Below are 26,081 nucleotides of genomic sequence, written 5' to 3' on the forward strand. Positions count from 1 at the left end.
ATCTGACTGTCTTTCTTAGCACGCTGGTGTGTCTTCTCCGATGTCTCTTTCATCTCCTCCTTACTGGCTGGTTGATCTAGGACCAGACCCTTCTCTTGGATCCATGGTCTTTTCCATCATCATGAAAACTGCTGTGATCCAGCCTAACGCCCAAGTCGGCTTGAGGAATTAGTGAGGACGTGCACGTGAAGCTGCTGGCACAGCGGCTGGCAAATAATTGTTTCCCTTCACTTCCCACTTACTGTGTTCTGCAACACTGCACATCTCTCTCCCTTTTGTGGTTCTGCTCCCTGAAGTCACTCACGTCATTAACAGATGCAGGACAGGACAGAAAACCAAACAGGGTCTTTGGCTGAGGCCCAAGGAGGAGGAGGTGAAAAACATTCAGCAGATTTGAGAAGTCAGGCAGGGTGAGACTCATGCACAGAGAACAGCAGGATGGGGGACATTGGTCAAAGTGGACATTTCTTTAAGAGATGCCTCCTGGTGCTGTTTGGTGGTGATGTTGAAAGGAACAGGATGAACTGAGTTTGCATCCTTAAGTGCTCCCCCCATCCTGTTGGGGCATCCTGTGTACCTCACATCAGGCCTTCATTCTCCAAATATTTATTGAGCACCTACTATGCGCTGGGCCTGCTGGTGGTCTCTGGGAGTGTAGGAGTGAGCCAGTCAAACAAGTTCACTTCTCTCAGAAAATTTACATTTGAAGGTGTAGCAGAATTGGGTTCTGCTGTATGTAACAGAGCCCCCAAATAACAGTGGCTTGAACAGGATAAATGCTGATCTCTTCCCCATGTGAAATGTCTGGGTAGGGGATCCTAGGCAGATGTGTCAGTGTCCATGGTCATGAAGACCTAGGATCCTTTCAGTTTGCTGCTCCACTGACCTAGCCTTGCTACTAGCTACAAGGTCTACCTCATAGCCCAAAATGGCTGCTGCAGCTCTAGCTGTTGCATCAGCATTCCAGGTCACAAGAACAAGGATGTGTAGAAAAGCAGAAGGCAAAAAAGGGCACTTCGTGGTTTCTTGGGATCCCTCTAATGAGACTTCCCAGAAGGAACACACAACTCTTCCACTTAGGCATCTGGGCTGGCCTTAGTCATGCAGCCACACCTAGCTGCAAGGGAGGCTGGGAAATGTAGTCTTTCAAGAGGTGCCTATAGACTGGAGTTTCCTGACCAAGGAAGAAGAGCTGAATGGGTATCAGGCAGGCTCCCTGCCCAGGGAGACAGACAATAAATGAGCAAACAAATGACTGTGATAACTTGAAACTATGACAAGGGAAGGGGGTGGGTATACAGAGTAGCGGGAGGAAGCCTCCCTGGGAAGGAGACCTGGAAGCTGAAATAAGGAAACCGGAAACCAGCAGCTCCACCTTTCTCCCACCTGCCTGCCCTCATCTCCCATCCTGTTCCCCCGGCTCACCTGCTCCAGACACATCGGCCTCCTCGCTGTTCCATGAATACCTCAGGACCTTTGCACTAGCTCTTCCCTGTGCCTGGGACACTCTTCCCTGCATATCCGTGTGGCTCCCTCCATCATCTCCAGGTGTTTGCCCAATTGACACCTTCTCAGTGAGGCCGGCCTTGACTATGTATTTTAAATTATTTTTTTTTGTGGCTCCTGCCCCTCAACTCCACCTGATCTGTGTTGTATTTTACCATTTTTTTCTTTTGATGGCCACGTGGGCAGAGACTGTCTCATTATTGATCTTGTTACCACTGCATTGGTACCAAGTAGATGGTCAGTAAAAATTTGTGGAATGAATGAATGAGATAAACACAGAAACAGACCAAGGAGGTGAGTGGGGTGATCGGGAGAGCGTGAGGCCCCGTGAGGGTCTACAGCAGGACTGGCCAGTAGAACTTTCTATAGCTGTGCTGTCCAGTGTGGGAGCCACCAGTTGCAAGTGCCCGTTGAACCCTTGAAATGTGGCCTGTGCAGTGGACGACTGGTGTTTTTAACTGTCTTTAATTTCAGTTGATTTAAGTTTCAAATCTGAAGGGCCAGTGGCTACTGGGTTGGACAGTCTAGAGAAAGGGCAGCCAGGTGTGAGGGGAGAGCTGGGGTGACAAGTTTTCCCAGGCAGAGAACGGGGAAAGGATGTTCCAGCCATAGGGAACAGCATATGCTGAGGCTCAGAGGCAAGAAGCTGCACAGGGCAATTGGAGAAACTGAATGGCCGGGAATAGCTGGAGCAGGGGGGCAGGATAGGGTGTCACACTCCAAGGCCCTGCACACTGGGGCTTCACCCTGAAAGTGTCTCCCTTTTCTGTGCTTCCAGTGCCATAGATATCGGTTTGTTCTCGTTCAGTTGCTCAAAGGACATCTGGCCCTGCTGGGGTCCGGGGGCCCGGCAGTGAATACGATGGACCAGGCCCACCCCCAGGCAGGTCAAGCTAAGACTTCCATATGCTCTTGGCACTTTTGCCCTTCCCTCCATCAACAAATATACATACGTATTCATTTTCATATGTATTTTCATATATATATACACACACATAAGTTTATATATTATCACTGCCTTGCTATGAAACAGAATACAATCCAGGCTGGATTGTATTCATCTTTTCCCTTCTGATTTTAGAAATTAAAACGTTTTGCACACCCCTAAAGGTATCCCGGGCCCTAGACCCTGTAACTAGACAGGCCCCGGGATCCGTCGAGCCTGCCCTCAGGGAGCCCAGAGTTGAGTGCGGGATGCGGACGGTCAGGTCAGCCAGCTCGGGCAGCACTGGGTGCTCTGAAGAAAACGAGAAGAGAGAGGACGACTGAGGGAGGAGTCACAGACGAGACGGGCCCTGCGACGACTGGGAGGAAAACCGCCACAGAGGGGCGCAGCAGCCCTGGCCGATGCCCGTAGGCGGGGTGGGCCCTGGGGTGCGGAGGGGTAGGAGGCGGCGGCTGTGGCGGGAGCCGAGGGGGCAGGTCCAAGGCGCAGGCGGGGGCCCGGTGCAGCGGCGCTCTCTGACTCAGCGGGTGAGCCTGGTCCCGCTGCAAGCTCCGGGGCAGTCAGGCCTTCGCTGTGCACCGCTCCGGGAAGGGGGCAGGAGCGTGACCCCTGGCAGGTCAGCTCTTCTGGAAAAGGGTAATTCTCCTGGGCCAGGGGCTGCTGTGAACCCCAGTGGGTACTGCATCACAGTCAACCTTGTCAACCAGATTTGGGGACCTGGTCCCTTGTATGTGATGTAGAATTCTAAGCAGGGCACTAGCATGATCTAAATTTATTTTTTTGAAAGATCCCTCTGACTGCAAAGGGGTGGGTGGGGGGACACGGGGGCAGCAGGGAGACCAAGGACCAGGCCGTGGCAGCCATCTGAGCAAGCTGTCACGGCCATTTGGACCAAGGCAGTGGTGGCAGGAATGGAGAGAAGGGCACAGATGAGGGATGGGTTTGGAAAGAAGAGCAATCAGGGCCCACCGATAATCTGCTTCATTTTCCTTTCTTTCTCATCCCTGCCCAGACTCAGAGGCCTTTCGGGGCCCCCCAGAGCTCCCTCCTGCCTTCTCAGCTCCCCTCTTCCTTCCTGCAGAGGAGTGGAGCCAGGCTTGGCAAAGGCAAGGGGGACGGCCGCACAGAGAAGCCGTCAGCCCCCGTGCCCTCTTTGATCATTCTCTGCTGTCTTTTCTCTCTCCTCCCTGTCTGTCACCCCAAAGTCGAGCTTTGACCCCCACCACCGCTCCCAGCCAAGTTACGAACGTCCGTCTTACCTGCCGCCAGGACCTGGGCTTATGCTCCGGCAAAAGTCTATCGGTATGTCACAGGGAGGATGGGGGGAGGGTACTGCTTGGCAGCCTGGGAAGATGGCTATTTTGGGGGGAATTGAGGGAGCGTGCAAATGTCCTTATCTATTTCCTAAAGTGCCCACGGTTCCAACAAGTGGTGCAAAGAGCTCAGGCTTTGGAGCTGGTCAGTCCCGGTTCCTTGCCCACCCAGCTGTGTGGCCAGGGCAGGCAGCATCACTCCTCTGGGCCTCATACTCTGCATCTAGACTCTGGGAGCATGGGCACCCCCGCCTGGATGCAGTAAGCCAACCTGCCCGGGTTCCCTCTCTTGGACCATATCCCAATCCACAAACCTTTCCTGCACACCAGCCCTGTACCAGGCGTTGCCCTGGACTGCTGGGGTATGTCAGTGAGCAAAATAGAATATAGGGTCCCCCCCTGGGGCTTACGTTCTAGCAGAGAAGACGGAAGAGGGAGCAAGAACTTGGAGGTAAAGGGGGTGAGCCGTGGGCATGACCAAAGGAAGAGGGTTTCAGGCAGGGGGACCCACCTGTGCAAAGCTCCTGAGGCAGGAATGGGCCTGTGGTGTTTAAAGGACAGCAAAGGGGCCGGTGTGGCCAGAGCCAAGTTCGTAAGGGGGAGAGGGTGGGAGATGAGGGCAGGGAGGAAACAGGGCCCAGACCCTGCTGGGCCCAGTTGGTCCTGGTGAGGACTTGGGTTTTTATTCTGAGCTGGCTGCCCCACTAGGGCTCCCGAGCCCAGGGTGGCCAGCTGACTTAGGTTCTCACGGGCCCCCTCTGGTGGCCACGTGAGGGACAGGCTCCTGGGGGAGGGGGAGGGCTGGAGGGAAGGTCTCTGGGGTCCAGGTGGGAAACTGCGGGACCTGGATAGTGGCCACCGAGGGGTGAGGAGGGATTGCATGCTGGGTGCATTTGGAAATAACAGGATTTGCTGATGGACTGGATGTGGGTGATGCCAGGAAGAAAACCTGACCAGGATGACCCCAAGGTTTTGGACTTGAATAGCTAGAAGGACGGAGCTGTCATTTTCCGAGATGGGGGAGACTGTGGGGGTGGGGGAGCCTGTTTGGGGGAGACCAGGAGCTCCGTCCTGAGGCCTGCGGAGTTTGAGAGGCACCCAGGTGGCTGCAGGTATTGGGGTGTAGGAATGTGGAGTGCAGGAGAGAGAACAAGGCCAGAGGCAGAAAGAAACGTGGGTGCTTCCGCTGAGCCACGTGGCCTCCTGCCAGGACGCTGGTGGGCGACCTCAAAGAGAGGGTAATCAGAGCCCAGAGGGGGTCCGGGACAGTCCCGGTAGCTGACAAGTTGGCAGAAGACTTAGCTCCTCTGAGAACCCCAGAGTTGTTTTGCCAGTTGGACCCAGCTTCTTCCAGATTTTCAGTGTCCACAGCCCAGCATTTGTGGGGTCCACCCATATCTTGTCATTCCCCTAATACTTTTCCATGGATCAGCTCCGTGGTAAACTGCTCATTCCAAGCAGTTATAGCTGTGAAATCACTGGTTGGATGTGCTAATGGCATTTCTTTTCTGAAGATGCAGAAAAGAAATCTGTCCCTACCCAAATTAAACCTGGGGATCCCTTACCCCAAGGCACCACTAGCCTAGAAAAAGGTGCCCCCTCTGGACTTGGGAAGGAAGTTCAGCTGAAGTTCAGCCACCCGGGACCCCCTCTGCTGTTCTCCCCGGTGCAGGCACAACCGGAGGGTGGCGGTCTGCAGCTCACTCAGCTTTATCACAGCCTGGAACACGCTGGGCTAGTCCATGTAAATTCTTGGCATGTATTGGGAGCCACTGTCATTATTATTTAATTATTGTGGTTTTCTGGGGTAGAGGAACAGGCCAGACCCCACCCCTCTCCCCGCTCTGCTCCTCCACGCTCCTCCCTGTTCCCCCAGGGGCTGCGGACGATGACAGACCCTACCTGGCACCCCCGGCCATGAAGTTCAGCCGCAGTCTGTCCGTGCCTGGCTCCGAGGACATCCCCCCGCCGCCCACCACGTCCCCACCGGAGCCCCCCTACAGCACACCCCCGGCCCCCTCCTCCTCCGGCCGCCTCACCCCCTCCCCCCGAGGAGGCCTCTTCAACCCCGGCTCGGGTGGCCCCCTCCCATCCTCCTTGCCCGCGTCCTTCGACGGCCCCTCGCTTCCCGACACGCGAGTCGGGGGCCGGGAGAAAAGCCTGTACCACAGCGGACCCCTGCCCCCCGCTCACCACCACCCGCCGCACCACCACCACCACCACGCGCCGACGCCCCAGCCGCACCACCACCACGCCCACCCCCCTCACCCCCCGGAGATGGAGACCGGAGGCTCCCCCGACGACCCCCCACCCCGCCTGGCTCTGGGGCCGCAGCCCAGCCTGCGCGGCTGGCGGGGCGGCGGGCCCAGCCCGACCCCGGGGGCCCCGTCCCCGTCCCACCACGGCGGCGCGGGCGCGGGCGGCTCGACGCAGGGCCCAGCTCTGCGCTACTTCCAGCTGCCCCCGCGGGCCGCCAGCGCCGCCATGTACGTGCCAGCGCGCTCGGGCCGCGGCCGCAAGGGCCCCCTGGTCAAGCAGACCAAGGTGGAAGGCGAGCCCCACAAGGGCGGCGGCGGCCTCCCGCCCGCGCCCTCGCCCGCGTCCGCGGCCTCCCCGCAGCCGCCTCCCGCCGCGGCCGCCGCGCCCGAGAAGAACTCCATCCCCATCCCGACCATCATCATCAAGGCGCCGTCCACCAGCAGCAGCGGCCGCAGCAGCCAGGGCAGCAGCACCGAGGCCGAGCCCCCCGCCCAGGCCGAGAGCGCGGCAGGTGGCGGGGCCCCGTCGCCCAGCCCCGCGCCGGCCGTGTCGCCCGTGCCGCCGGCGCCCTCGCCCGTGCCCGCCCCTGCCTCGCCCAGCGGCCCCGCCACCCTCGACTTCACCAGCCAGTTCGGGGCAGCCCTGGTGGGGGCGGCTCGCAGAGAGGGGGGTTGGCAGAACGAAGCCCGCCGCAGGTCCACGCTCTTCCTGTCCACGGACGCGGGGGACGAGGACGGCGGCGACGGCGGGCTGGGCGCGGGGGCGCCCCCGGGGCCGCGGCTGCGCCACTCCAAGTCCATCGACGAGGGCATGTTCGCGGCCGAGCCCTACCTGCGGCTAGAGGCCGGCGGCGCGGGGAGCTACGCGGGCTTCGCGGCGGGCGGCCGCGCCTACGCGGGCAGCGGGGGCAGCAGCAGCGCCTTCACCAGCTTCCTGCCGCCGCGGCCCCTGGTCCACCCGCTGACCGGCAAGGCCCTGGACCCGGCCTCCCCGCTCGGGCTGGCCCTGGCCGCCCGCGAACGGGCGCTCAAGGAGTCCTCGGAGGGCGGCGGGATCCCCCAGCCCCCTCCCAGGCCGCCGTCGCCCCGCTACGAGGCCCCGCCGCCCACCCCACACCACCACTCGCCGCACGCCCACCACGAGCCCGTGCTGCGCCTGTGGGGGGCCGCGCCCCCGGACCCCGCCCGCCGGGAGCTGGGCTATCGGGCCGGGCTGGGCAGCCAGGAGAAGGCGCTCCCGGCCAGCCCGCCCGCCGCCCGGCGCTCGCTGCTGCACCGCCTGCCCCCCACGGCCCCCGGCGTCGCCCCCCTCCTGCTGCAGCTGGGGCCCGAGCCCCCGGCCCCCCACCCCGGGCTGAGCAAGGCCTGGAGGTCGGGCGCGGCCGAGGAGCCCGAGCGGCTGCCCCTCCACGTGCGGTTCCTGGAGAACTGCCAGCCGCGGGCCGGCGGGCCGGGCGGGGGGCGCGCGCCGGCGGAGGACGGACCGGGGGTCCCGCCCTCCAGCCCCCGCCGCTCCGTGCCCTCCTCGCCCACCTCCCCGCGGGGCAGTGAAGAGAACGGGCTGCCCCTGCTGGTCCTGCCGCCCCCCGCGCCCTCGGTGGACGTGGAAGACGGCGAGTTTCTCTTCGTGGAGCCGCTGCCCCCGCCCCTCGAGTTCTCCAACAGCTTCGAGAAGCCCGAGTCGCCCCTCACGCCTGGGCCGCCCCACCCGCTGCCGGACCTGCCCGCCCCCGCCACGCCCCTGCCCGCCGGTCCGCCCCCGGCTGCCGCCGCCCCGCCCACCCTGGACTCCACCGCGTCCAGCCTGACGTCCTACGACAGCGAGGTGGCCACGCTGACCCAGGGGACCCCCGCGGCTCCGGGGGAAGCCCCTCTGCCCGGCCCGCCAGCCCCCGCCGCCCCAGCTCCCGCCGCCCCGCAGCCCGGCCCGGACGCCCCGCCCGGCACGGATTCGGGCATCGAGGAGGTGGACAGTCGCAGCAGCAGCGACCACCCGCTGGAGACCATCAGCAGCGCCTCCACGCTGAGCAGCCTGTCCGCCGAGGGAGGGGGCGGGCCCGGGGGGCCCAGCGGCCCGGAGCTTCTGGACACCTATGTGGCCTACCTGGACGGCCAGGCCTTCGGGGGTGGCGGAGCCCCGGGCCCGCCGTACCCCCCGCAGCTCATGACCCCCTCGAAGCTCCGGGGCCGGGCCCTGGGGGGCAGCGGAGGCCTGCGGCCCGGCCCCAGCGGGGGACTCCGTGACCCGGTCACCCCCACCAGTCCCACCGTGTCGGTGACGGGGGCAGGAACAGATGGGCTGCTGGCCCTGGGTGGCTGCACCGGGCCCTCGACGGTGGGCGTGGCCGGGGGGCCCGTGGTGGCTGTGGAGCCAGAGGGTCCCCCACTGCCCTTGCCGGCCGCCTCCTCCCTGCCTCGGAAGCTGCTGCCCTGGGAGGAAGGCCCGGGCCCACCACCACCACCCTTGCCTGGGCCCCTGGCCCCACCTCAGGCCTCAGCCTTGGCGACAGTGAAAGCCAGCATCATCAGCGAACTCAGCTCCAAGCTCCAGCAGTTTGGGGGCTCCTCGGCGGCCGGCGGTGCTCTGCCCTGGGCCCGGGGAGGCAGCGGGGGAAGCGGGGACAGCCACCACCACGGGGGAGCCACCTACGTCCCCGAGAGGACCTCCTCCCTGCAGCGGCAGAGGTGAGCAGGGGCTGGTGGCTGGCAGTGGAGGCCAAAGGGGCAGGTGATGTGGTGGGTGCCAGACCCCACCCCTACCCCGGAGCTGTGCCCCATAGGGTGTCCGAGAGGCAGAAAGGACATAGAAGTGCCAGGTCAGCGTGCAGAAGTCTATCCACTAAGCAGCAGGTTTTCGCAGATACTTTAAACTTCCCTCTACCTCCGTAGCTTCTGCGGTCTCCGTCCATCACCATGACAACCCTCATCCTGTGATGAACAAAAAGCCCGTAACAAAGGAGATGGGAGCGAAATTTGCCGGTCTTTCCTTGTCGGGCTTGTCACTTTTTCTGACAGTCCCTGAAATCTCCAGGTCTCTTGAAGCCAGTCTGGGGCGAGACATCACGCTTTAGTGCACGGTGGTTACAAGGGCGGGTTCTGGAGATCGGCTTCTTGGGTTCCGTTCTTAGCCCTGCGCTTTCTAGCTGGGTGACCTCAGGCGGTCAGCACAGCATCCACCTCATGGTGGGCCACTGTTAGAACATGAGAGCGGGGAGGGAGAGGGGCCTCTTCCGACAGGCCAGCCACGTGCCAGTGGGTATGTCCAGGGTAACGCAGAAGTTGCCGCAAGCAGCTAGCTCCAGCCGGGATCACCACAAATAAAAGTTCCAGGCCACTGGGGAGCCCCTGGCTGGGGGAAAGTGGAGTCACACTCCTGATGCAGACACCCAGATCTGAAAGCCTCTGGTCCGTGCTGGGAGTTCTTTCCGGTTCTGCTTTAGGATGTGACGTCCTCATTGGTGGGTGGCAGCACGCGATAACGGTTCTGCTTTAGGTGGATGTTAGCACGTGGGTTTTTTGTCGGACCTTAATGAAACCTTAGTGAACTCACCGATTATTCTTAAGTGTTCTGGGTAGAGGAGAGGAAGCTGAGTTTCACCAATAGGTGCACGGGTGGTTGGTTTGTCACCTACTGTGCGCTAGGAGCCCTTCTGTGTGACCGGAACCCCACAGTGGATGAGGCAGGGGGGAGGGGCAGGGAACCAAACAAATACATCCCTCCCGAGGAAGAAATGGATGGTTGGAGGAGGGCTCCCTAAAAACTTGTCGAGTGGAGCAGAGGCCGGAGGAGGGGCCGCTGGGGGCAGAGCCAGCCGAGGGAGCAGCCAGTTCAAAGACCCTGAGGCGGGACTGCGCTTGAGGGAGCGAAAGGGATGAGGGGAACCTTTTTCTCCCCTTGTTTCTTCTCTCTTTCATCTCCCTCTCCTCATCTCTCTCTCTCTCTGTCCCCTGTCCCCTTCCATCTCTCTCCCCCTCTTTTTGTCCCTCCCTCACTGTCTCCCCGTCTTCACTCTGCTGTAACTGGCCATAACCGGAAAGGCAGTACAGAGTAGTGGTTAAGAGCTCAGACTTTGGTGCTATGTAACTGGGCTCTGCCACTTCCTGGCTGTGTGTCCCTAGGCAAGTTACTTAACCTCTCTGTGCTAATAATAGTAAACTGCATGAGGGCTGTGGGGGGATTAAACTGAGAGGTGATATGTACAGCACGTAGAACAATGCCTGGCACACGTCAGCATCAGTAAGTGGAGGCTATTATTATTATCACTTATTGTCTCTTTTTCTTTCATCTCTCTCTTTCTCAACTGTCACCCTCTCCCTGTTCTCTCATCTTTCTCTCCCTTCATTTCTGTCCTCACATCCACCTCTTCCCCTCTCTCTCCTCCAACTCTCTGCCCCGCCCCTGTGTCTCTCTCCCTACATCTTGACCTTGGCCCGGTTCTCACCCCCACCTCTGCCTCCCCAAACTCCTCTCCCCCACCCCTGTCCCCTTGTCACCTTCCAGACTCTCAGACGACTCCCAGTCCTCGCTCCTCTCCAAACCCGTCAGCAGCCTGTTTCAGAACTGGCCCAAACCACCTCTGCCGCCACTCCCCACAGGGGCTGGGGTCCCCCCTTCAGCCGCTGTGGCCCCGGGGGCCACCTCCCCCTCGGCTTCCTCCTCCTCCACGTCCACCCGCCACCTCCAGGGTGTGGAGTTCGAGATGCGGCCCCCTCTGCTCCGCCGGGCCCCCAGCCCCTCGCTGCTGCCCGCCTCGGAGCACAAGGTCAGCCCTGCGCCCCGGCCGTCGTCCCTGCCCATCCTGCCTTCTGGACCCCTCTATCCAGGCCTCTTTGACATCCGCGGTTCCCCCACTGGAGGGGCAGGGGGCTCGGCCGACCCCTTCGCCCCCGTCTTCGTGCCGCCCCACCCGGGGATGTCAGGGGGCCTTGGAGGAGCCTTGTCGGGGGCCTCCCGCTCCCTCTCACCCACCCGCCTGCTTTCGCTGCCCCCGGACAAGCCGTTTGGCGCTAAGCCCCTGGGGTTCTGGACCAAGTTCGACGTGGCTGACTGGCTCGAGTGGCTGGGCCTGGCCGAGCACCGGGCCCAGTTCCTGGACCACGAGATCGACGGCTCCCACCTGCCCGCCCTGACCAAGGAGGATTACGTCGATCTAGGGGTGACCAGAGTGGGTCACCGGATGAACATCGACCGGGCACTCAAATTCTTCCTGGAGAGGTGATGGCTGGACTGGACGGACCAGCCCGTCCACAGAACCCTGGGGGCTGCTGGCCTCTGACCTCTGACCCCTGACCGTCATTCTCTCCCTGGGCCAGGGACTCTGCTGAGACTGTGCCCTGCCCTGGTCCCCCAAGGCCGGAGGTCACCATGTGGCCCATCCCTGGCCGGACATTTGCACCTCACAGGAGGGGGCAGCTGACACAGACTGTTGTGTGAAGCGGGGAGCGGAGAGGGGATGGAAGGCCTTATGGACAGGGGGGACTGAGAAGGAGGGAAGGGTTGACTGGGGGGGGGACAGACAGAGCCATAGAGGGTCAGCTCCGAGCCTGACCGGATGGGGGCTGTCCCCCAAGCCGCAGGGAAAGGGGGTACCCTCAGATTCCACCACCTGCCGCCCCTCGAAGAACCCTTCCCACCCTCTCCAGGCTCCTCAGCTCTCCTGTCCTTGCTTCCCCTCTCCCCAGCGCACACAGCTACCCCCCAGCTTCTTGCACGCTCCTTTGCACGCCTGCTATCTCCCTGCCCCTCCCCTGTCCAGGCTGCAATTTTGCACAAACTTGCCCTCTCGCTCTCTTGCACACTCCCACTTCACCTCCGGCTCTCGAGGACCTCGAGGCTCTCACACACACATTCTGCCTCGCACACGTTACATTTCTTTTCACACGCCCTCTGACTCTTGCTTACATACTTCTCCTTTGGGCCCCTCCTTTGCACACTTCACTTCTCGACATTCCTAGACCCCGGCTGCAGGCACACATGGAACACACTTTCCTCCCTCCCTCACAGACTCCACATACACGTATTGGTTCTCTGAAATACCCTTCTCTTTGAGCCTTGCACACTCACTATCTTGTGCACTGCTCCTGACACACTCAATCTTTATATGCTCATTTCCTCCTTCCTCTTCTGGAAACCCCAAATTCTTTCTCTTTGCCCCATCTCTCCCTCTCACAGTCACACTTCTATGCCTCTCCTCCCCCTTGCCCTTTTGCACTGTCACTTTTTATCACACCTCTTGCACACCTGCCTCCCAGAAACTGCGTCTCGAACGCTGATTTCTTCCCTCTTTGGCACACTCTCACTTTTATCCATCTCCATTCTTTACTCTTAACGAACCCTCTTGCACACCCACTGTCACACATACATCCTGCCCAGCACTCTTACTGCTTCCTCGAGGCCTTTTTTCTTTCCCTTACCAATGTGCTTGCACGCCTTGGCTGCTGCACACCCGCTCTTGTCTTTCTACTTTTTCTTGTCAGTTCCCAGAAGACTTTCTCCATCTCCTTGGGAAAATTCCCTGCTCTTGACCACCTGTCCTTTTGCACACTTGTCTTATCTCCCACACTCTTGGGCAGCTCTTTTCCTGGCACAGCACCCCCCCGCCCCTTTTTTTTCAAGGATCAGCTCTTGCAACCATTCTCACTCTATTCTCTTCCGTTCTTCCACTCTTTTTCTCTTCCTGGTGAGAGAAGACCCTATGCACACTCACTTCCTATTTCCACACTTGCTCCTCTCCAGCCTCAAGCCCTCTGTCACATCTTCCCTCCTCTCCCTCTTCACCCTCCTTCCTGAGCCATCAGTCTCTTCATTTGGCACGAAGATCCCTCCACCTTCTAAACCTTTTCTCTCTCCAAGAAACCCTTTCCCTCTAGCTCGGCTCCCCCCTCTCTCACACGCTTCCTGTCCCCTTATCCCTGGGGCCACCCCTCCCCCTGGGAAACTCCCTCCCCTGCTGTGGGTAAAGGGGGGAGGGCACTGCCCTCAGGTCCCCCCATGTGCAGCTGCCAAAGATGGGAGCTCCCCCTCCTTCCCCCCAAGCCCATTCTCCTTCCGCCGCCCCCTACCCCCAAGGGGGTGGGCGCTCCGTCCATGGGGAGGAGGGGCTTGCAGTCTCCTCCCCTCACCACGTCAGGGATCTGCGGGGTACTTTGTGGGAGGGTCGTGGGAGGGGGGAGGGGGTCGCGCTGGGCCCCTACCTGCCCCCTCCCCTGTGTCGGATGCCCCCCTTCCGCAGGGGGCCTGCGCGGCGCCCGTCTATCAAGGGCTTGTTCATTCTGGATGGGTGCCGCGGGGTGGGGGGGAGGGGGAGGGGTTGGGGAGGGGGGAGGAGAGATGGGGTGGGGAGGGGGGAGGGACTGGATGGGGGGCAGCGCGGGGCAGAGAGGAGGGGCGCAGCAAAAAGCGGAACAATAACAAAAGAAGAAATTACAAAAACACCCAACCCTAGAACACACAAAGAATCCAGAAAAAAAACCTGAAATAAAAGCCCGAGAATTGTCTTCCAAGGGGGGTGGGAGGGGGGTGGATCAGGACGCCGGGTTCTCGCTGAGACAGGGATGGGCACGCGTTGAAAGTCCCGGCGCCCGGGTCGTCCCTCTGTCGGGCTCACTTTATCCCTCAAGGGATGGGGTCCCAGGCGTCCATTGCAGGGACTGGGGGAAGATTAGAGAGGTGGATTACAATATGGGGGTTCGTCCCTACCCCCTATCCCTTCCCTCACCCCAACTCCTCACCAAGATTTTGCAGAGAGAAATGGCTTTTGTACCAGGTCATTCTTTATAATTAAACTCACAGTATCCACCCCCTCGAGCCGGCCCTGCCTCCTTCCTGGGGAGGCAACGCCCCCTTTCCTCCGGGGTTCCGGGTGGGTGGCCCGAGCCAGCGGGGCGGGGCGCAAGCGCAGCCGGGGCCCGCCCCTACGCGTCAGTCTTCCTCGGTCGGCTCCGCCCCCAGGGCCTCGAGCATGCGCCGTCGGGCCAGGGAACGGCGCAGGTGCAGGCGGTAATCGCCCAGCAGCAGTTCGTCGTGGCGCACGAGCGGGTGAGCGAGCCCGCGGGGCCGAAGGCCCGAGCGCAGCAGGCGCGAGCGAGTCTGAAAGTCCGTGACCGTGATGAGCCACCTGCGCGGGGCGGAGACGAGAGGCGAGCTGGCTGGCGGCCCCTGCTCGCTGGCCGACTCCGATCCCTCAGCGCGTCACCCTCCCCGGCCCACGTGAGGAATGCTAGCCCCGCCCCCCGCGGCCTGGCCCCGCCCCTGGTGGGGGTCGGTGAAGGCTTTATCTCCGGCCGCCGCTCCAGGCCCCGCCTCCGCCCCATTCCTGTCCATCGCCTCTGGCTCCGCCCCCTCGCCTCAGTCCCGCCTATCCCTGGGCCTTCCTGAGTTCCTCAAAGTCCGGCCCCCAGGCCAGACTCCGCCTTCTCCCTGAGCTCACCCGGCCCCGCCCCGTACGGCCCTCACTCCGGCCCCGCCCCCGCCGCGCTCACTCTAGCCCCGCCCCTTTCGCCTCCACCGGGCCCCGCCTTTCACCGCCTTCATTCCCGCCTCGAGCCCCCAGGCTCCGCCCCCTCACCCGGCCCGGCCCTTCACCTCTCATTCCCGCCCCGCCCCCTCACCCGGGCCCCGCCCCGCGGCGCGCTCACCGGTCCCGGCGCCCCGCGGTCCCGCAGATGACGTTCATGTTCTCGAAGCGGATGCTGCTCACGCGCCCGCTCTCCATGGCCCCGGGTATCTCGGCCTCCAGGGCCTCCAGCACTTCCAGGTGGGTAAAGTCCGCCTCGGGCTGGGGGAGTCGGAGAGCGAGCCTGAGCTCGTAGCCTCCGGGGTCAGGCCGGCCTCAGGAGCCCCCGCCCCGACCCACCTCCGAACCTGCCCGAGTGCCCGGTGCATGGAGAGCCAGGGCCCCGCGCCCCCAGGGTCCTGTCGCTCTGGTCAGCCGGGGCAGGGCATGCATGGCTCCGGTGGGAATCCTCTACTGCCACTCTAGTTCATTCCCCGAAAAATCAATTCCCACCATGCCCGTTTGCCGAAGTTCAATGGACAGTGGGTGGAAAGATCCACCAAATTTGCCAGCTTTACCATCTACCGAAAACTTCCTGCAGGCTGCGTGGGAGGGTAAGGTATTAGCAGCTCTTGGAGATTTCTGCGAGGTTTTACGTTGTCCGTCTTTGTTTTCCTATTGGCATTTTAGGGGATGTTCAGTTTGTCAAAAGCTAGGGATCATAGGAGGTTTTGATTTCCTATCAGTCTATTTGGCATTCAGAAAAACACACTGGTCACTGACCACATTTTCAGCACGAGATTACCCTGTCAGAGGCCATACACGGCGGTCAGAGCATATAACTGCAGTGGAACTAAAATGAAATCCTGGAAGTGGTCACCTTCAGGAGGGCGAGACTTGGGGCTGGGGTTCCCTTGTCCCAAGCCACAAAGAGGAGGAGCATTGGGATGGGGGGTTGTCCTTAAAACAAGGAGCGACTCTTGAGGCCGAGCCTGGTATACAGTAGGTGCCACATTAATGTCAGGTCTTCTTCCATCCTCCTTGCTCCCTGCGAGACCCTAACTGATGTCTCCAGTAGCTGAGGGCTACATGGCCGAAGGATTTGCCTGCCGAATGACCAGTGCGCAGAATCTAACAAAAACACGGGCTTTTTCTTACAAGTTTTTGTTATACTTGTAAACTTCATAGACTTGCATATTAGATGGATTAGCAGGACTTCTTGTCCGGAGTCTCCCCTTCTCCCTGTCCCGCAGTCTCCCCTCTGTGATCAGCAGTGATCAGTTTGATGATCGACCCTTTGACAAATCCACAGTCAACTTTCAGCCACCTGTCTGGCGCCAGGCCCATAAGCCCGTAAGGCTGTAGAGCCCAAATTGAAAGGCTGACCCCTTGCTTCAGAGCCTGTGCCCTTCCCCCTGCCCCACCGTGTGCCCGAGACACTCACCGAGGTCTCCATGCAGAGGCAGAGGGGCTGGGCAGCGGGTGGCGTGGGAAACTTCCGGATGCACGGGAGCTCTCGGTCCAGGGCCTCGTATTCTGCAATGACCTGTCGCAGGTGCTGCTTCCTGGGGAGAGAGCAAGCGGGCAGGGGCCTCCAAGGTCAGGGGTCGCGGCCATTGACATTTGGGGGTGCTGAGGTGAGAGGGCCAGGGGCTACTCACGAGGATTTGGTGGGCCTGCTTGGGTTCCGAGGCTGCATCTCCTCTGAAGTCTCTGGGTCCACAAGGAGGGCTCCTGGGGATGGAGAGAGCCCAGTGTCCACTTCTCTGAACCACCCCCCCCCCCATCCATTCTCAACTGGTCATCGCCACATACTGGCTGAGCCACCTCCAGAACAGTTCTTGCCCTCAGCTCCAAATGGCACCCTTTGATACCCTGCCAGGCTGGGGTGGGGACTGTCCTAACCACATTTACACTCTGCTCGAAGGGGGTCCCAGAGGGAGGGGCAAGGCAGAAGGAAAAGGAAGGAACTTGCTCCTTTCTACTTCCCCTCCCTGTCGCCCCAGCCTTGCTGCTCACCCCAGCAGGATTTCGCTCCAGTAGCAGCCTTGGAATTCAGTTCCCATTTCTTCCAACACTCTCCCGACCACCTCCTGATTAGAACTTGACCGCTAACCACGCTCCAATCTGGCTCCTTCTCCACCACCTCACCCTCTGCACCTGGCTCTCGCTCTCACAGGCGACTGCCCCACAGAATTTCACAACAGTTGTAGATTTTTCCCTGGCCCACGGCTGCCCAGCTAGAGACGACAGTTTCCAGCTCTCTGGCACCCAGAGACTGCCAGGTGACTATGTTCTCTCCAACCAGCGTTGGTGGGAGTGAGGGGTACAACTTTGGAGTCATTTGTTTAAAAGAATATTGCTTGTTTGGGACTCTTTTTTTGCCCCTTTCCTTGGACTGGAACGTGGATGTGGCAATAACCCAGTTTCTGCCATTCTGGGAGATGGAGCAAGAACACAGAAGGAACCTGGGTTCCGGAAATTTCTCACGGGGCTGAGGTGTCCCACAAGCCCAGGCTACCTCCCCCCGTTAACCGAGAGAGAAATAAACTGTCTTCCTTATGTCATGGTGTTTTGGGGGTCTCTGTTACAGCAGCTGAAAAAAAAAGAAAAGCAGCTCCAGATAGCCAGGAGCTGGCCTGACACTCCCCCAGGCCCTCATGCTCTCCTGTGGGACATAAACCATCTCACATGACCCCATCCTCAGGCAGGGCCACTCCGGGACTGTGATGGACGAAAATCAGAACAAGAGCACTCTGGAACCAGGGCTCAAGGCAGGGAAACATGAACGTAAACCTCAAAAATAACCAGGCACCCCCATCCTGGCCCAGAGCCGACAGCTGCCTCTGCCAACCATGGTGCTGGCCTGATTCACTCCTCCTGCCTCTGGGTGACATAAAGACACCCAGTCTCAGACCCAGCCTGTCTCCACCAGTGTCCGACCCGGAGCAGAACCCGCTTCCTTGAGCCCTCACCCCAGACACCTAACTCAGCCCAACTCCTGCATCGAGTCCTCGTGGCGTGTGGCTCCCTCATTACAAGTCAGTAAACTTGACTTTGATTTCGGGTATTGGTGTGCTGGTAAAGTTTTAACAGCCAGCTCTCCGTCAGGCATGCACACACAAACACACGCGCAGGCACCATTTGCCAATTTTCCTGTTGTCAGGACTCCCTTAGCACCCAGTTGAAAGCTACCGACTGTTTTAACAGCCAGCTCGCAAAATTCAGACATCAGCTCTCCCGAGCAACGACTCTCTTGCATACCAAGACCACATGAACACCGCCAGTGGGCTTTGACTTAAGGGGGTCAACACGGCTTAGCTTGTTCCATAATTAATAGAGCCTCTGTGTCCTGTTCCTCCACCTTCCACCGGTTTCCCCCAGGGTGACTGGTGTGATGTTTAACATCTCAGCACCCCCTGCTTACAAACCCCGAGAGGCTCCTCTTGCCCCCAGGATAAGATCCCAGCTGCGGTTGACACCGTTAGTCCTCCCCGTGGGGTCTGGGGACCAGGACCGTGTTTGAAACAGACCTAAGGGATTGGAATCTGCGTGCTCTAAAGTGTGGTCACCCCTGACGACCTCTCTGATCGTTTTCCTCCAGCCATCCTGGCTTCCCTTCCATCCCTCAAGCACTGTCGGCTCCCCAAATCTGTCCCTAGGCACAGTCCCTTCCATGTGCCTCCTCACAATGACCTGAGGTAGTGTAGTTTAACAAATGATGAAAAGGGAGCACAGAGAGGTTAAGTGGCTTGCCCAAAGTCACACAGCCCAAAGTGATAGAACCAAGATAAAAAGGCAGGTGTCTGGCTCCAGGGTACCATGTTCTTAATCTCCCGGTCTGCCCCAGTGTAGACAGCAGCCTCCTTGCTCCTCTCCCTCTCCAGTCACTCCAGCCAGGGAAGCATTTTGAAATGTAGATCTGCTTACATGGCCCTGTTATCTCAAAAGGCTCCCAGGACTTCTCATGGTCCTCTGGGTAAAGAAAATCCAGGGTTCTCCCTGTGGCCCCCAAGAACCCCCGTGAGCAGAGTCCTGCTGATTCCGTCAGCCTCATCGGGCACCACGGTCCTTCTCACTTCCAGAAGCACTGGCCTTCTGTGACTTGAGCACACGAAGCTCCTCTCCCACAGGCCCTTTTCACATACTGGCCCTCTGTGTGGCAGGTCTCCCTGACTGCACACTTATAAGTTCCCTTTTATGAATTCAAAGCGCCAAGTGTTTGCCTCCATCACAGTTGTAATTGCACATTTAGTTCCATGATTCTTTCCTTACAATCTCTCTCTCCTACATCTTTTCCTTCCCACCAGCATCTGGTAAAGCCAGGCACATAGTTAGTTCATAATAAGCATGCTGGTTTGAATCTGCTGTGTACCCATAAAAGACTGTGTGTTCTTGTAATCCAATCTTGTGGGGGCAGACCTGTTGTGAGTGGGACCTTTTGATTAGATTGTTTCCATGGAGATGTGACCCCGCCCATTCAGGGTGGGTCTTAATCATCTTTACTGGCTTCCTCTATGAGAGGCAGAGACATTTTGAAGAGAGCTCAGAGATGCTTAGACAGAAACGCCCTGAGAGAAACAAGCAGGGAAGCTAAGAGAGAAGCTAACATATGTAATCCAGAGTTTGCTCCTGGGAGAAGCTAAAACTGGGCCCCCATAGAAGCTGAGAGAAGCTAAGACAGAAGCCCAGAGACATTTGGGAGAAAGCCATAGAAACCAGAAGCAAAACCCGGGAGAGGCCCAGCAGACTCCAGCCACGTCCCTTCCCATGTGACAGAGGAACCCCAGAAGCCATCAGCCTTTCCTTAGAGAAGGTATCTTACTGTTGATGTCTTAATTGGGACATTTTCATGGCCTTAGAACTGCAAATTTGTAACTAATAAACCCCCATTGTAAAAGCGAATCCATTTCTGGTATATTGCATTTCAGCAGCTTTAGCAAACCAAACAGTAAGTATTCATTAAAAAAAAATAACTGAAGGGACAGAACTATGAAATGCACTCTGTGGACCTTGTTTGGGTTCTAATTCAAACAAATCAACTGTAAGGGGAAAAAAAAGACTTTTTTTTAGACAATTGGGGGAACTTAAATGTGTGCTGGGTATGAGATGATATTTAAGAATAATTGCTAATTTTGTTAGGTGTAATAAAATCATGGTAGGTATGTTTTTAAAAATCCTTCACAATTAGAGATGTGTGCTGAAGTATTTATGAGTGAAATGGCATATGTCTGGGGTTTCCTGTAAAACAAATTTGCCTTATAGAATGTCCCGTCAAAAGTGTGCTTGTGGGGTGGGGATGCCTAGATGAAACAAGAGTTACAAAATATTGATAATTATTGAAGTTCAGTAGTGGGATGTAGGATTTCGTTATATCCTTCTATTTTTGTGTTTGTTTGAAATTTTCCATAATAGGAAATCCTTTAATTTTCTATCCCAAATAGCTTAAAAGTGAAAATGATATGCCCTGAAAAAGTACATTAAATGACTCAAAAAATAACTCTCACAACGTCAAAGACGCATGTAAAATTGTGAATTAAATGGTTTCTCATGAAATAGGATATTAGGAAAAAAGAAGTATTCCTCCATGACAATAGTGATTTTAATATATTGATTTAAATGTAGGCATGTAACTAAATTAATAAATGTATAAATTTGAAAATAAGTATGCATTCACTACTTGAGGAAATGCAACAATGTCAAACTTTAACAGGCATCTCCCGGGCCTCCTGTGCTCCTTGGAGTATGTTGGGGACCCAGAGCCGAAGGAGACCCGGCCCTGCCCTCGGGGAGCTCCCAGGCTGTTGCTTTGAGGGGGGGTGGTTATTATAAAATGTAGGAGTCGTAAGGTGGAGGGGAAGCCCAGCCCGGGGGCAATCAGGGAAGGCCCCTCAGAGGAGGTGATGCCTAAAGGGTAAGGAAGAGTTTGCCAAGTAAAGAGGTGGCAAGGAAAAGAGTGTTTCGGGCAGAGGGGCCAGTGTGGGGAAAGGTTTTGAAGCAAAAGAGAACACAATCAGATGCAGGAACTTTCCAGAACTCTCTTCAACCCCAAGACGTCAGGAGCACTTATTACAATTGTAGGTTATTGATTATTTGTGAGATGGTGTGTTTCATGACTGCCCTGTCTGCATGAAAACAGTCTGGGTCATTTCATCCATTAGGTGCTGCAGGCAAAGTGCTTGGGACCCACAAGCTTCCTAATAGCCTATACCGAAGTTGTGACCTGATAAACTCAAAAGATTGTTGGTTCCCAAATGCTGCAAGCAAAATGGCAAAATTGAAGTGAACAAATGTGGATTAAAGGGCCTACAAAACCGGCCAACTGGTCGACTCATTTCCCCTGACCCATCTGCATCCTTCTTTCTCCTTTGAGGAGGGTGGTTCCTCCCCCATGTGACTCAGCCACCTCCAGCTCCCTGGGGGGCATCACACCCAGTCTAAACCAATGCCTCCCGAGCCACACTGTGCATCAGAAACACCAGGCAAGTGTTCAAAACGTACAGTCCCAGTGATTCTGCTTAAGTTGGGTCTGGGGTGTGGGGTGTGGGGGGAGAGTAGGTTTAGGTGTAGTTTTCTTCTTTTTAATCCTCCCACCTGATGTGATGCTAGGGTAAATGCCACTGGCTAAAATAATCAGGATAATCTCATTTCTCTTTCCAGGGATTGAGATTGGGGTGGTAAGGTGAATACTAGCCAGCGAGATGTGAGGAGTCAGCTGGGGGCTCTGAAGGTGACAGTCTCTGGATGTGATGACTGGAACTGTGGCAGCCATTTTTTGACCATGAGATAAACAAGCTGGTGAGTAAAGGTGACATCGCAGACCACAAAGACAGGAAATAGAAACTGGGTCCTCAGTGACACCACTGAGCTTCTGGCTCTGTTCCACCTCTGGGTCTCTTTTGTAGTGAGACAATGAGTTTTCTACTCTTTACGTCACATGAAGTGCTGTCTTCTATTACCTGCAGCCAAATGCATCTTCTCCAAGACATTACTCAGTAAATGTGGAATTGAGTGAAGGGATGAAGGAATAGTGGTAAAACAGAAGGTGCAAGTAGAGAGCCTTGGACACCAGCCTGAAGTTGCCAGGAGGGGTCAGATAATTACATGGAATGCCAGGTTGAGGAGCTGGGACTCTCTTTCCTGGGGATGCTGGAAAGCCTTGGGGAGCTGAGCAGGGTCAGCTGTGGGTGTGAGAAGGATCCCTCTGGAACTGTGGGGGGTGGAATGGGAGGGAGAAACTGGAGGCCAGGGTGGGGGAGGGAGAGGGTCTGTGCAGAAGACGGTAAGATGTGAGCTGGGGATGTGGGGGCAGAGAGGAGGGGATGGGGAGGAGAGAGTCGTGGAGCTGGGGACTGAAGGGTAGTGGGATAAAACGGGGTGGGTGATTCCTGGGGTTGACGTTGGGGCCATTTGAAGATGGAACCAGGGAAGAGAAGAGGCTTATGGGGAAGACAGTAAGCTCAGTGTGCCAGTTTGAATGTATTATGTCCTCCAAAACGCCATTACCTTTGATGCAATCTTGTGTGGGCAGACTTATTAGTGTTGATTAGGTTTTAATTCTTTGAATGTTTCCATGGAGATGTGACCCACCCAACTGTAGGTGATAGCTCTGATTAGATAATTTCCATGGAGGTGTGGCCCCACCCATTCAGCATGGGCCTCGATTAGTTCACTGGAGCACTATATAAGCTCAGACAGAAGGAGCTCACAGCTAGCTGCAGCTGAGAGACCCATTTTGAAGATGGCCGTTAGAAGCTGACACTGACATTTTGGAGAAAGCCATTTTGAAATGCAACCTGGAAGCAAGCAGGCGCCAGCCACATGCCTTCCCAGCTCACAGATGTTTTTGGACCCCATCAGCCATCCTTCAGTACCACGTGTTGATGCCTTACCTTGGACAATTTATGGCCTTAGGACTGTAACTTTGTAACCAAATAAACCCCCTTTATAAAAGCCAATCCATCTCTGGTATTTTGCATTCCGGCAGCATTAGCAAACTAGAGCACTCAGTGTGGGAGACAAGGAAAGTGGGACGGACCAGGGGGGGTGAGAGCCCCAGAAGAGTTGTTAGGGCCCCAGAGGCTCATGGGAGGTGTAGTTCTGAGTCCAGAGAATTGGCCTGGAAACTGCAGAGGCTCATGGGAAATACAGTGTTGGGCCCCCAAGAGCACTGTCTAGAAATCTGCAACTATAAGAGTGTCCACCAATCTGGGGTGGCTCCCTTCAGAGGGCCAGCAACTCGGTTAAGGCCACACTGCCACGTGATCCATGGAAGAAGCCCCCACCCCACCCCAAAGCAACAACAACAGCAAAACCCGGACACTCAGTACCTGCCTCCCTGTGCAAGCCAGGGTTGCCCGTGGTGGAGGAGCACAGGGGCTCCACCTCTTGCTGCATCCTGGGAAGGCGGGTGGGGGATGTCTCAGGAGGGAGGGGAGAGGGGGTCTGACTGGGCCACGCGCCCCAGCTCCCTCTCCCTGCTGCTGTCTCCTCCTTCTCTTTGAGGCCCCGGGACAAAACTACGGCAGAACTGGAAGGCTGGGACCACAGAGAGATCCGGGTCCCCCTAACCTCAGAGAGCCCCGGGGCACCCCAATCCCTTCCTTCCCGTTTCCCGGTTCCTTCCCTTAGCTCTCCCGGTCTCCCCGAGCCCTGTGTCCCGTCCTCTCTCCCCCCGCCGCTGTGCCTCGTCCTCTTCCCATCTCCCTCTCGCTCTTTGGCCCGCGTCCTCTGCCCGCCCCTCTCTCTCACTCTCCCCCCATTTGTCTCTCCGAGTTTCTCCCCGTCTCTCTCCCCATCTCCCCTCCACTCTTTCCCGCGATTTCTCTGCCCTCTTCCTCCCTGGCTCCATCTCCCCGGTGGCTCCGCTCTGTCAGTGGCCCCTGCAGCCCCCCAGCCCCCCGGGCCTCCCCCGCCTCCTGGTTTCCTGCCTCTCTCTAGCCCCATCGCCCGCCCCCCATCTCCCTGCCTCTCTCGCCATCTCTCCTCGCCCGCATCGGCCTCTTCCTCCCTCTCTGGCCCCCCTGCCCCTCTGCCATCCCCTTGCTGTTCCCACTTGCCCTCCGCTTATCCCTGTCTCACGCAGGAACAGGTTAGAAACAGGTGAGAGTCAAACAGAGACGGGGTTCTATGTGAGGGGTGGGTGGGCAGGGACCTGGTTGTCATGGTACCCTCAGAGGGAGGGGGAGGGGCTGGGGGCCTGGACCCCTGCGTCTGAGGGAGGAGGGGCTGGGGCTTCTGGGCCTAGAGCACAGAGGACAGAAGGAGTGTAGCCACATGGGTATGCAGAGTTCGCAGCAGGAGCTGTGGGAGGGGAGGCTGGACTTCAGTCGTTCTGTCCCTGTCCCCAGTCTCTCTTTCTGTCCTCCTCTCCCTTTCTCTCCCCTCCCAGATCTCTGTCATGACTCTCACAGTTGCTCTGCTAAGCATCAATGCCCTGCTTCCTGTAGAGTAGCACATTGCTTTTCTCAGTGATTTGTTCAGGGGCGAACTTAAGAATAATCTAGGCTACAGAGTCAAGTCTTGGACTTTTGGTGGACCTGTGAGAAAGGAGGGGCCTTCTCTTTCCAGAGGTCACTAAGCTGGACAAATGTGGTTTTAGCGCTGCTCGGGCTCATCATATTGCCACGTGGAAAGAAAACTTGCAAAGAGAATGCAAGGAAAGCAGAGTTTAAAGATGCAAACAATTAGATTCCTGGTGATAAACAGGGCTCCTGGATCCAGCCGTACCTGAAGTCCTCACCCACCCTCTACATTCTCTCTTCTGCTTAATATTCAATTTGATTTGACTTTCTGTTGCTGGCAATTGAAAGAGCCCAGACTTAGTAGCCTCACTCGATACCTCTGTGGCCCTGACTCCTGTCTACATTTTCATGCCTCTCTTTCTCTCCCATCCTCTGTCCTCCTCCATTTCCAGTTGCCAATTCCATCCCTACAGGGTGGGGGACACCTTTGATTCCCACCACCAGAAGCACACCCCTCACAGCCCATGGGCCCCAAGCTCTAGCTCTTGTTCCTTTTCATTCTCTCCCCTTTCTCTTCTCTGTCCCCACAGCCCTGGCATCCACTCAGGCTTCATCCTCTCTTGCCTGGACCCTTACCCCAGCCCCTACCCCCAATTCCTTTCTGGAACCCCCCTCCACAGGTTTCCAGAGGGGTCCTTCTGCACACAGCACTGCCCCTACCCCCCTCTGCTCACAGCTCTCCCGTGGCCTCCCAGCACCCTCTGGACAATCTCTCAGCCCCCTGACCTAGCATTCGAGATCTGCATGATCTGGCCCCACCTTCCTCTCCCACGTCATCCCCTCAGACATTCTCCAGTCACCCTGTATTTATTTAATTAATCCCTCCCACACATCCCATCTCCACTCTTTTCCCTGTGCTGTGCCTTCCGGCTGGAGTACTCTTCCAGACTCCCCTCTCCCCATGCCCCAAACAGCCTCATCCTTCAAGAAGCTCAAATGCCACCTCCTCTTGAAAGCCTTCTCTGACTCCTCTTGTACAACTTGCGTCTTCTCTCTCCTTCCTCTGCATGTTCTTCATCAGGACCTTTCCCAGACCTCTGAGCACTGTCCACCCTGTCGGTCTTGCTCAGGGATGTGGGCCTGTGTCTGCTTCCCCCATCAGGCCAGGGTGAAGACAAGAGCAGACTTCGGGGTCAGAAAAACCAGCATCGAATGCCAACGGGTGGCGCTCAGGCTTTGCAACCTTGGGCAACTGTCTTCCTTTCTCTGAGCCTCAGTTTCCTGATGTCTTCCTGATATTGCTGCCTTTAAGGACTTTTGGCGCTTAAGCCCCTAAAACCGAACCAGGTATGTAGGAGACACTAAGCTGAATGTGGCTCCCTCTCACAGTTCTCTGTCTCTCATCCAGCTTTAGCTGTCTCTTCTGGGGCTCTGTCTTCCCTTTTTGGGGTGTCTTTGTCATTTTCTCTGCATCTCTGTCTTTCTCTTCCTCCCTCTGGGGCCTGGGTCTCTATGTCTCCATCTCTGTGACTTTTTCTTCCTCTCTCCCTGCTTGTTTGTCTCTGGAATCTTGTTCCATCTCTCTCTGGGTCTCTGTATCTGAATTTGAATTTCTGTTTCACAGCGTCTCTATCTGTCTCTCATTCTCTGTGTCTGTAGATCTTTCTCTGTGTTTCTCTGTCTCCATCTATCTCCTGCCATTTCTATCTCAACCCCCCTCCCCCCACACACACATCCATGTCCCTCAGGCTGTCCCTGTCACCCTCCCTCGCCTGACGCCCAGCCTGGGACACAAATCCCTGAATCGGCATTTTCCTCCAATCCCAGCAATGCCAGCGCCACAGTGGGGGTGGGGCTAGTTGTAGACCTGGCGGCAGATTTGCCTCCCCACCTCGCCATCCACACAGCCCCTGGCTGTCTTCACCTACCCTCACTTCAGCGTTTGTTCTTTTCAGGGGGAACACCAGTAGTAAGGGTGACTGTTTACATATGGGCAAGCAAATCTCTGGGTCTGAATGTGTGTCTGCATCTATTTCCAGGCAACTATGTTTGTGAATTTGTAGGTATTTGTTCAAACTCATTCATTCACTCATCCATCC

At 57.5% G+C, this 26,081-nt stretch overlaps 1 protein-coding gene across 4 annotated transcripts in view; it reads left to right on the top strand.

The window, feature by feature from the left end:
• Nucleotides 1-13,319, top strand: part of SHANK1 (SH3 and multiple ankyrin repeat domains 1) — a 43,351-nt gene extending 30,032 nt beyond the window's left edge. For all 4 annotated transcript variants that reach the window (XM_037820101.1, XM_037820104.1, XM_037820105.1 and 1 more), the window contains 3 exons: nucleotides 3,658-3,754; nucleotides 5,642-8,708; nucleotides 10,525-13,319. In XM_037820101.1, the coding sequence (XP_037676029.1) occupies nucleotides 3,658-3,754; nucleotides 5,642-8,708; nucleotides 10,525-11,242 (3,882 nt within the window). In that variant the 3' untranslated portion in view covers nucleotides 11,243-13,319. The remainder of the gene's footprint in view (nucleotides 1-3,657; nucleotides 3,755-5,641; nucleotides 8,709-10,524) is intronic.
• The last annotated feature ends 12,762 nt before the right edge of the window (nucleotides 13,320-26,081 follow it).

Source organism: Choloepus didactylus, chromosome 27, assembly GCF_015220235.1.
Source record: "Choloepus didactylus isolate mChoDid1 chromosome 27, mChoDid1.pri, whole genome shotgun sequence".
NCBI classification, from domain to species: Eukaryota; Metazoa; Chordata; class Mammalia; order Pilosa; family Megalonychidae; genus Choloepus; species Choloepus didactylus.